General features: G+C 40.4%; 1 protein-coding gene across 2 annotated transcripts in view; it reads left to right on the top strand.

The window, feature by feature from the left end:
• The window catches only part of GRIA1 (glutamate ionotropic receptor AMPA type subunit 1), a 290,651-nt gene extending 279,777 nt beyond the window's left edge, over positions 1–10,874 (top strand). The window contains exons 15-16 of one of the 2 annotated variants that reach the window (XM_004587507.3): positions 4,029–4,163; positions 10,448–10,874. In XM_004587507.3, the coding sequence (XP_004587564.2) occupies positions 4,029–4,163; positions 10,448–10,648 (336 nt within the window). In that variant the 3' untranslated portion in view covers positions 10,649–10,874. The remainder of the gene's footprint in view (positions 1–4,028; positions 4,164–10,447) is intronic. The other variant, XM_004587506.3, reaches the window with a different exon arrangement.
• The last annotated feature ends 1,300 nt before the right edge of the window (positions 10,875–12,174 follow it).

Raw genomic sequence — 12,174 nt, 5'->3', positions numbered from 1 at the left:
AAGCTTCCCCAAGAGGTATCACTTAAATCTCATATTAGTGCTTTTATTTCTGGAAAATTCCCTCCATTTTGTAAGAAGCCTCAGTCTCAGCTAGCACTTGGATTCTTCTGCATGACCCACATCATCTCTCTGAGTTCTTTGCTGGGATTTTGCTTTGAGTCAAGATGTTCTATGGTGCATTGTACAGCAGCTGGTCCCTGAGCACACAGTGCTGTGAAGAGCCACCCCCACACCATCACTTGCACAGGATTTGCCTTGCCAATTATTAGTACAACAGGCCAATTCTCATCCTTTGCTGCTCTTGGGGAAAATATACAAGCTGGGGAACTGGCCTACATTGGAACTAGAACAGGAGAAGTTGCCAATTAACACAAGTTCCTTTTTTATAACCCCTGAAGGGGTTAGTCTCAAGGGAGAATTATTAAAAGCCTAATCCAGGCTCTCTAGGAATTTCTTAGACGCTTCAGATTTCTTGGGCAGGACAAGTGTCTGAGGTCACTGGATCCAATTCTGTGTCCAATACTTGACTCTCTGAGATGACCTTTTGAGCTTCTCAATACATTTACTTTTGAGAAACTTGCCTCTGCCTGTTGCCATGTGTTTCACCTTTGGACAGTTCTCCTTATTTGACAGGCCTTTCCCAAGCTGACTTAAATTCACAACCTCAGAGCTTTCCCAGTTTGGTCACTGCTGGTGAGGAAGCCTAGCTATTCACTCAGCTTCACCTCCAAGGGAAAAGTCACCCATGCAAGCAAATAGTTCTTAGGCCAAAAATGCATGATTCGGAAAAGCACTCCAGAAAGTCTATTAATAGCAGAAAGGCCAATAGGAAGAAGACAGGTTTGACCTTTCTGTGGCCCTGAAGGGCAAAATCAGGTGACAGATTTATCTGGTGGAAGATTTCAGATTAGAAGCTGAACATTCTTGAAAGGGATATCAGCTAAGAAACAGGGAGACAGTCTGGGAAAGATCACCAATATGCGAAAAGAGAAAGAAGAAATATGAGGAAAAATCTCATGAGAAAGGCAGCAAATCAAGACAATAGGTTAAGGAAACCAAATGAAAAGGGCCTTATCACCATAGCAACAAAACCAGTGATTCTGAAAGCTGGGATTTTAAATTTTTTCTTTTCACCTGTCACCTTTTCTCAGTACCTTCATTCTTTCTTCTCTCCTTATAGGAGAGAAATTGGTGATTTTTTTCACTTCCACGAACAAGCTGCCTGGCTTTGGAGCTTCTATGGGCTGGAATGAGAATGGGTTCTCAGAAGGGTCCTCAAAAGACTCAAACAACTATATTTCTTTTCCCTGAAAACTGAGAAGCTTGGAGCTGGCCTAGAAAGAGTGAAAGTAACAGTACGAAAGTGACGTGAGGCCTCAGAAGGAATCATAATGCTGGCCTCCAAATAGAAAGGAGTTCCGTCTCTGCCCCAGGATGTTCAATTATATTCCAGAAAAGGAAGGCAAAGAAAGTCAGAACAAGTATACAGAAGACCATGGTTTCAGACCTGGTGCTATCCAGAAGCTCAGTGGCACACATAAAGGAAACCATGCAACCTTACCAAACTGTAAACTCCTCGATGTCTGGACATTGAGAACACCAGCTTTTACTCCACATTCTATTATCAATGCCAAGTTTAGGTGGTTACATTATAGCTGATTTTCTATAGTAGTAAGAACTAGGTTCCTTCTTACTTCCAGAGATCTTCCCTGATATCTGCTACTACAGAACTCCTGTTAGCATCATTAAGACTCAGTGACACTTTGTATACTACAAGAGATGGCAGTTTCCTCTTTCCACAGTTAAATAACATATTCCCATTCCCCTTACTCCCACAAAAGGACCAGACCCAACTGTTTCCCCAGATATACCAGGAGTAGAAACTTTACCTTCAACAGGCAGGAAAACAGACACCACTATGAGGTCTTCTGAAGATAATCGAAAAAAGGATGCCCACCTCATCATTGTCCTTGAAGGTCTTGCATGGCCAAAGTAAACTTGGGAAAGACCATGAAGAAGAAAATAGCCTTCATGACCAAGATATCAAAATATGATTTAAGCACCAGTAGATTCTTACACTGACAGTATAAGTTATCAGTCTCCATCCTTCTTATTTGCTTCCCTTGAGCCCATTGACACATCATCTTCACTGTCAACCACTCTATGCTAAGGTGTAAACTGATAACAAATTAAGATTCTTCTGCACTCCAGTTATTCCCCTGTCCAAACAGGAGAGTTTTATAGACACTTATGTCAACCATAAATACTCCAAGGATTACTCTCCAGAGGAATAACATACCTTCTGAGCAACAAATCACAAAAAGTGGAAATTTATTTATTTGGCCAACTGTTGAATCAAGTTCTGAATTCATTTTTGTACATTTCCCTTATCTGGCAACTGTACCAGGGCAGGAAAGACTTGTCTTTTTGAATAAATCATTTCACTGCTTCCAAAACCAAACTGCTTTCTTGCCAACTATAACCTATATTCAAAAGCCATCTGCCTTAGCATTTCAGGAAGTCACAAAGGGGATGTGCTTTAGATAATCCTATGGTTATGCTGGCCAAGGCTGCTTCTAGAGAGGGAAAACATGCTGCAAGTTGCCAGCTGTAGTCCCCAAGCTCAGCCCTGCTGAATCCTGTACAATGCACCAAGTAGAACTAGGGCAAATATCACGGACTTGGTCAATAAGAGATTCCTTTCCATATGTCCAGATTAATAGGCAGGATGTCAGTGGAGACTCTAGGGTCACACAGTCTGCCCATTATGTGGGTCACTAATATCCCCACCTGAAAGGAAAACATGAAAATTCAAAAGCCTTATTCGATCCAGTGCCAGCAATAAGCCGATGATGGCATATGTATGCCATGTCAGTTGAGGCATGCATTTCATTTTAATTTAATGAGACACTTGTTGTACCTGAACAGACAACATGAACAAAGGTGTCAGGACCACCATGACATCTGGGGTTGAGTATTCTTTCAAGATTCAAAGCTGTTGTTTTGCTTATTTTAAGACTTTGATTCAGCAGAGCCACCATTTCCTGAGCTGTTACCTCCTACAATGACCATCCAGTTTTGCTTGATTGTTCTCTCCACTTGAGAAAGTGTGATCCCTCTCTCACTCACTTGAATCTATGGTCTCATAAGACTAATGGCTCAGGCTCCATAAAGTGAGCTCTGACCACATACTACTGGACATAAGCAATTTTCCCAGACTTCTAGGAATTGCATATAGTGTCCTATAACCCAGTTCATTCAAAATCAGTGTAAGATCCTTTATGACAGTCAACCTAGATTTTTTCAAGTTTATCTGCTTTAATCTACCTACAGCATTTTTATAAGCAAATTCAAAAGAAAAATTATATCCATTAAACATAATTAGTAAGATTTAATAGAACCATTTTTCTATCTCAATGACTTCTTAATACTCTAAGCCCCCAAGTTTTCTCCCTAAATTGGGATTCAGAGCTTTAAGTTAAAAGTATATATCAGTTATTCTCTGCTGTTCATACAATAACTGTGTTATTAAATTGAAATCAAATGTATATCTCTGGGCAAGTTCAATTTAAGCAGCAACTCTCAGAAAAACAGAGATAAAAATAATTAGCAAGATTATGCATGGCCAAGCAAGGGAAAGCATTGGGGCAGACACTGTGCTAAAAAAGGAAGGGACACTATTTTCTGAAAGAACAGAATATACACAAAGGTGCAAGTTTTGGCAGAAGCTTCCCTGAATTTCTTGTGACATCCTACCCTACAAAAAGGTATTGATGAGGAGCAAAATACAATTACAATTTCACCATAACCAGAAGCGCTTAGAAAACATACATGCTGCCCTTTTTTCCCCCTGGAGAATGTTTAACGCTCAGATAGTGTTTAAAAAAATCCTTTCCAACTGTCAAGAATGTTACAGTGGGTGTGGGGTTGCGCGTATGTGTGTAAATACACTGTTGCTTTAGTATTCTTCAGCCTCTTGACTTACTTTACTCTTTCCCCTTCCCCTCCACCCTTCCTCCTATTTATAGGACAAGACAAGTGCTCTGAGCCTCAGCAATGTGGCAGGCGTGTTCTACATCCTGATTGGAGGACTTGGACTAGCCATGCTGGTTGCCTTAATCGAGTTCTGCTACAAATCCCGTAGCGAGTCCAAGCGGATGAAGGTGGCATCGTCTCCCCAGGCCTTTTTACTAACCTGTTCTATGATACAACTGGGTTTCCTGGGAGTCCCTTGGCTGCAAAGGGTGGGGAGTAAACAGGGATTCAGAGAAGGTTAAGACAAGAACCAAAAAAGGAAATAGGAGGAAGGAGACAAGATAGAGATGCTCATGAGAAAAGAAGGGTGATGGCATACATACTGTAGCAAAAATAAGAACACAGAAAACAATGGGTCAGCCAGAGATAGACAACAAGATTAAACGTTGCGGGTTGAATGACAAGGATACAAATGTATGTCTCCAGTGGGAATTCAAATTAAATTTTCTTCACAGCCCCACACATTTCATCAGTAACAAGGTATTTATGAAAGCTAATCATGTGACCAACACCATAAGCAAAACAGAGAGGCCTGAGATACAGCTTGTGACCTTCAGGAAACCTTTGAATTTCAACAAAGAGGCAGAGAAAAATTATTCAATAAGTTAGCCTATGGCGTAGATGGCAAAGCCTGTAGGAATTAAATGAAGGAGATATGGTAAAAATCTTCTGAAAAAAGGCAAAAATTAAGAGCAAATGGTATTCAGACTAAGAAAAGGAGAGATGTACAGTCACCAGGCAAGGTACCAGCATTGGCATGTTAGCCTGCCCTCTACCTTCCATTGCCAGATTAAAAAATTCATTAGTAAGGTTTATTTCCTAGAATTGTACCCACCAAGAAGCACACTTTTCAACAAATTCTCCCAGACTCAACAGCCTGCTTTTGGATCACAGTGTAGCCTGCTTCCAAGTACCTCCCCATCTTGGGCTACTGGTCAGCCCTGTCCATACCTCCAAGGTCACCCTCGAAGAAGACATCTATGGGAATTTGCACCCCATTTGGCAACTCTGTATTCAATTCTGTTCTTGGGTAGAGGAGAGAGCCTTCTGGTTTGGCATTCAGGCCTCCCATCCTGGCATTCAATGTTTCCACACAATGGCTACAGCCTAACTTCTCCATCCTAACTTCTCCATCCTCCCACCTCCAAGCAATCTGTTCTCCTCACATACTCCTGCTGCATCTACCCATCCCTTGCTCCCTACTCAGGTACCTTTATGCAGGCCAGTCTCTTTCACTGTCTTCTGTCCCACAGAATCCATTTAAAATGCAAATTCCCAAAGATGTGATATGGAACCACTGAGAGATGACAGCTGATAGCATTTAGTCAGGGGACCTAAGAATGCCTAGGTCCTAACCTTGAACAGTTCATCAACCTCCAATTCCTCACAGAAAAGGAATAGGATCTATATCCTAAATCCACTCTAGATATACAAGGAGTAGGGCTGAATAGAACAAACATGCCTACCACTTATACAAAGCTTCCTTTGATGGTTACATCTAAAACGTAAGCCTAAAGTCTCATATCTTACCCTCCAATGTAAGGAAAGGTCACCCAATGGCAAAGAGGAGGACAAGACAAGCGCTAGGTTAACTATGATTTTAAAATACCCCAGAATATTCTCCAACGATCATAACTCTAAAAAGAAACAGACTTGTTCCAAGACAGATGACAACAGTTCTTCTTACCACTGACCTTGGGAACAGTGCAGCATAGCAGTCTAGGGAACTAGCCCTGGAAACAAATGGGCATAAATCCCATCACCCCATTGTTAACTGTGTTATTGTAGACAAGTTTTACTGAGTTCCTGAGCATCATTTTTCTGTTAGATGGGGGCCATTGCAGTACATAACCCAAAAAATGAATGTGAGAATTACAAGAAATAATGAATAAGGGTTTGGCAAAATGGATCATAGGAAGCCTGCTATAAATAACAGTAGTAATGATCATAGCTATCATTTATGATAATAATAACTGAGATTATTGGTGCTCAGCTCCATCCCCCTTTAGTATTTCATTTTATTGTCTTTACTTACATGTGTTTTCAGTTATATACACAGATTTCTCTAAGATAAGAGGCTGGGTGGGTCTGAATTTTTTAGATATCCCAACAAACCTGGGGTAAGTATTAGTAAAATTAATGTGGAATTTAACCCAAAGAATATGATCTCTTGAAGGATGAAGCAGGATAGTGAAGGGATCTGCTCTTAAGTTAGGCAGATAATACCACCAAAACCGCTTATTCTGGGAAGTATAGACAATACCAGCCAATGTAATTATGGCCCAATCTGATAATGCTTATAAAATATGACAGGATCAGACATCTACCAAGCAGGAAACTTTCTGGACACCTAGCTCTTCATCTGAAATGATAGTGACTCTTCTAATCATGAGTAGGAGTACAAGGCAAAGCAAGAAAGAATTAAGCAGGGGAAGAGAATTCCCAGCAAAGAATGCGCAAATGTCAGAAACCCAACGACTAGAATTCACTTTCAGAGACAGAAAGAAGGCCAGGAAGTCTGGGACACAGAAAGACTGAGGAGGAAGTGTAGCACGTGACAGTGGAAACTTCAGAGAGCAATTTCAGGAGCCCATAATATTTGATAATTTGTCATGCCATTGAAAAACACATCTTCTGAAGCACATTCCAAACTGAAGGCAGTTTCATGCAACCTGTCCCTCCCCTCTGCCAGGATAAACACACTGAAACCTGTGTTCTCAGCTGATATTAACAACTTAATATTACTCTTTATTACTCACCACCTTACTCCCCAAAGGAATAATCTCCAGTCTCTCCTACCTCCAATAGAGCTACTGACCTTTCAAAATCATATGTGGTTATGTTATATGGGTCTAAACAATATCAACTGAGAGGGTGCACATCTCTCTGGGATTAATGAGTAGCTCAACCACTGGTTAATACAGGGGGAGGACCCTCCACAGCAGGTGGTCACTGAGGTTTATCATGCTGAGAGAAGCCATTTCTAAGAGATTTGAGCTTTTATTGGGATGTTTTTTGACATGCAGAATCTGGGAGGAATAGGTGGCTGAGAGATTAGGGCATTATCACTCTTAGAGAAATGAATCTTCAAAGAACCAATCTAGAAGGTTTCGAAGTTGAACCTTTCGTTCACCCTCTTTTCCTTGAGTATCAGTTTCAAAACAATAAAAGACCAACAACATTTTGGTTGTTAGATTAACTTTAAGAATGACTGGTATGTCTAGGAGGGACAAGAGAGAAACACATTTCTGAAAGGTAGTGACAGAACACTGGCTTATAACAGCTTTGCTGCAGCACTTAGGAAGAACCGTATTTAGACAGTCATCTGCTCTGTCACTAGGGCCCAAGTAACTGTTCTTCTCAACAAGCCAGTCAAAATTCATTAGTTTCTCTGTACAGTGAATAGAATGAACAAGATCACTGTGGTTAAAATTCCCTTGCAGTTTAGAATCACCTGGGGAGCTTTTAAAGCAGAAGTCTATCCACACCTATTAACTCTGAGCATATGGCCAAGTATCAGTTTTTTTTTCCCCTAAAACTCCTTGGGTGATCCCAGTGTGCAGTCAAGCTTGACAACTACAGATATAATTGATTTTTAGCATCATTTTCCACTCTAAAGGGTTGACTCTCTTCATGTCCCTTCCTGAGATTCCATAAATGTATTAGAGAGGAAACTAAAATACAGAGTCGTTGACCGCTGAGAAACCCTCAGCTTCCTTGTAAGCCAATATTAATTACAGAAGCCTAGAGGCTTTTAGTTACATGCCCAGCTAAGATAGTTGACTTTGGTAGGCACCAATGTCAACTATGATGTCATTCTTAACCTTTACGATAGATTCATAAAAAATTACCAGTTTCAATAGAATGTGTGAGTCTTGTGAGATTTAGACCATTTTAAAAAAAAGATTTATTTATTTGTGACTGCAAGGTCAGATTTACAGAGAGAAGAAAAGACACAGAGAAATATCTTACATTTGCTGGTATACTCCCCAAGTGATCGCAACAGTGGAGCTAAGCCAATCCAAAGCTAGGAAGGAGCCAAGAGGTTCTTCCAGGTCTCCTACATGGGTGCAGGTCCTAAGTTTTGATGCCATCCTTGGCTTCTTTGCCACGCCACAAGGAGGGCCTGGAAGGGAAACAGAACAGCCAGGATACGAACTGGTGCCCATATGGGATCCTAGCACATGCAAGGCAAAGACTTAAGCCACTAGGTTACCACACCCAGCCCTAGACTTTTTTTTATTATTATTAAAAACATATGGAAGAGAATATTCATGAAGGATTGGCATTTCCGTCTATTTCCCATACATAGAAATTAGGTGCTATTTTCTTCTCATTATTCCTTTAGATAGCAAAATAACCATTAATTCTTCATGTTTTCATTTTACATTTCCCCCATGAACATCACATGGTGTTTATCTCATCTTAAATTCAAAAGATCACAATTCAGGTCACATTTCCTCTTCCGTAGAAGACAGCCAAGCAAGAATATAAATAAACCATGTCCTGTGATACATGGGGGAGACAGAACAAATGTGGGTAGAGCATCATATGAGGCCTATCTGCCTGAATCATGGGTTTGAAAATGAGAAAATATTTAAACCTTGTCAGAATTTCCAGTCATAAAAGGATAATAGAGAAATCAAAATTCTAATCAAAACTGCCCTGTTGATCTCTGCCTGGTCAGAGTAGGTTGACTGATCACTCAGATCACTAAAATTACGGTAATATGCAAGGGACAAAAACATAGAGTTTTTAAGAAGGATCTTAAAGTGGTTCATTTTTCTTAGACTAATTTCAGGGTAGTCACTGAACATCATGCATACAGTGTACATACTACACACCTTAGGGAAAGCTGAAGACCAACAAGAGAAGCCCTTTCTAATCCATATTATAGTTGGCTCTCTTTTTTTTTTTTTTTTCACTGACACCAAAAAACTTTATTATCAATTACAGATATTGTATATAAGTTAATGAAATTAATGTAAGCATCAACACTTCAATTTGAATGTACATACTGTACAAAGGAAAATAATTATCTGGATAGCAAAGACCCAGAGTTATTACATGCTACTCAAGGGAAGAGAATAAATATTCTTACTACATTCATGTGAGTAGGATTATAGTTGGCTCTCTTAAGGAAGACAAAATGCATATAACTGAGGCAGAATCATTCTAAGCATTTTCAGATACTTCCCTATGAAGCTTTCTGGTAAGAAGTCAACTTGAGGGCTAAGCTAAATTTGGAGTTATTTGAATAATAATATATTAAAACTTTTTAAAAAAACACTTAAGACAGAAGCTGGCATTATGGCTGATGAAACTGCCATCTGTAATACTGACATTAAAAAAATAATAATAATGTACTGAGAAGTACTGAGAAGGGCCAAGACAGTAGGCTGTTGTAGTCTAAAACGTCTTCAAGAAGGAGATAGAACAGAACCTGTCTTGAAGGGAGATGTGCTTAGGGAAAGAAAGAGTCAGCTCAAGTGATCTTCCTTTGTTTTGATTCCCACTAAAAAACTGAGCCACACCTCCAAAATTTTATGACTTTTTTTCAGTGGAAATTAGAGATGAGCAGAAAGAGGTAAGAGTTTGTATTTCATAAGTCTCTTTCTCCAAAGGAACTCGGAACAGAACTCTTCCTCTTACCTAATGGTTCTAGAACTACTTTTTGGCCATGGATATTCCATAACTCATCTGATTCTGAAATGATTCTTGGATTCTTTTTAGAGCCAGAATTCCAACATTCTAGAAATACAAGCTTAATGGCACTGATCTGACATGCTAATCTATATATGCAGGTTATAGATGTGGATAGGAAGCAAGTGACACACAAATGATGATGTTTGAAATATATTTGCACTTTCCCAAGTACACTTTGCAAATTGTTGTCATCAAATGTTTCTTTTTTATTTATGTAATGTGGACAAATTCCACATATATCACAATTCAGATTTAGCAGCTCAGTGCTACTTCCCATCCTGCCCTCCCTTCTGCCCACATTCCCCATCCAATCTCCTCCTTCCTTATTTTTTTTCTAGTTTTTACACTTCACAATCTCAGGTTTAAACCCCAAAATGCTTCCACTTGACTGTGCTGCTACATTTATAATCATTAACACCAAGAAACATTCTACCTTTTGAAATCACAAAATTTAAGAACCAGAAAGGGTCACAGAGCACAATTTGCATAGTAAACCTCATTAAACATTAAATGTGAGGCCCAGAGAGTATCAGATGTGTCCAGAGCCATTAGTTTTGTGAGTTCTTACGAAGACAAGTCAAGCAAAGGAGTTCTTTGCATAATAGGGATCCTCAGTTGGGATACACCATAAAAGCCAGTTTTGATGCATACCCTTTGTCAATCATTGCCAAGGACCCGGGGAAGAACCCCCGGTCCTCCTGAAAAGGGTTTCTGTTTGATCCCACAGCAATCCATCAACGAAGCCATACGGACATCCACTCTGCCACGAAACAGCGGGGCAGGAGCCAGCGGAAGCGGCAGTGGAGAGAACGGCCGGGTGGTCAGCCATGACTTCCCTAAGTCCATGCAATCGATTCCCTGCATGAGCCACAGTTCAGGGATGCCTTTAGGAGCTACAGGATTGTAACTGGAGCAGATGGAGACCCCATGGGGAGCAGGCTCAGGCTTCCCAAGCCCCATCCCAAACCCTTCAGTGCCAAAAACAACAAAATGAAACACAACCACCAACAACCACCGTGACCACAAGGAGGATAATTCAACCAGTTTTCTTGAAGAAATGAAAAATAATCTTGTTGTCCCTTTTCCTTTGATGTTCTTTCACCCTTTCGCATTTGCTAGGTGAGGATGTTACATACACTGTACTGCAATAAGGGGAGAATAACCCTGTGTACTGAAGCATGTGGCTCTGAAAATGGAGTCACTGGCACATTAATGAGGAAACTGAACTGTTTTCTTTCAATTCAGGTGTTAATGTGTGTTAGCGTATGAAATTTTTTTCTTACTAATATCCATGGGTTGCAGTTCTGTTATCCCTCTCCTTTTCCTTCCTCCTAATTCCCAGTTCCCTACGTATCCCTTTTCAGTTTTCAGATTGGAAATTCAAGATTCCTTCCACCTTATAAGCAAGCAAAAACGAAAAAAATTAACCTTCAAACTAAGTTGTCATGGGAGCGCTCCATGTTCGCCTCTACTCTCTGGCCCCAAAACCTTGGATGGAGATTGTTGGTGCCTCCCTCTGATGAGGCACTGCCTAAAACACTGATTTAGCCAACAACACACTAGAAGCAACTAAGACTGAGTGTGGTGGAGAGGGAAATGGCAGGTGAGCAAAGGAGGACTGACAAAGTTACGGCTGCTCAGAAAATATTAATGTGTGTCATTTCATGGGCCACAGGTGGTATGGTGTATTTCTTCGCAAGTTCAACTTAACCCCTCAAAAGTACGTCCTGTTCCTCTCAATGTCGAAGACACTCTGATGACTAAATGGCAACTGACCTGCTGACCTAAGAAGAGCCTTGGGAAGAAAGCACAGCCAGGGAGAAAGCCCCCATGACTCTTAATTTTTTCCTTTTTCTTGACATCTGAGCAAGAACCCCCATGTGGAGTAGACTCTCTCTTTGTGGTGCCTCTGACATGGGGGTAAATGCTATGCAAGCTCAGTGCAACAAACAAAAGTGATGGAAGAAATTTTGGAAGAGGAAGCCTTATCAAAGCCCACATGCAATAGAGTTTTTCCTGGTGCCCTGCCCTAGATTTGAGACACTAACTATGAAGTTCAGTGTATTCTGAGGACCTGGGTTTTTATGTTATTATTGAATGTTATTTCAGCATGTGCCAGGCAACATTCTATCATCTTCAGAAAAAATATGAGCAAGGCTGAAATATTTGACAAAGGCTAGGGAGACAAAATGTGGTGATAAAGACATTGGAGGACCTTAATATCCCTGTACTTCTGTACCTAGGAAGCTAACCTTCCCTCTGGCTAAAGTAGAAGACACTGTTTTCGGATCACCAGAATCAGTAAGCCCATACTTGTGACTGCAAAATTGAACTTAAGCAAGATGGAAGAAGCAAAGGATTCATGAAAGAAGCTCAGGCTGACTTAGTTGGAATTGGAAGTCCTTGGAACATAGCTTTTTTTGGAGATCCCAA

The sequence above is a fragment of the Ochotona princeps genome, chromosome 19 (genome assembly GCF_030435755.1).
Source record: "Ochotona princeps isolate mOchPri1 chromosome 19, mOchPri1.hap1, whole genome shotgun sequence".
NCBI lineage: Eukaryota > Metazoa > Chordata > Mammalia > Lagomorpha > Ochotonidae > Ochotona > Ochotona princeps.
This window is presented reverse-complemented; position numbering and strand designations above follow the sequence as displayed.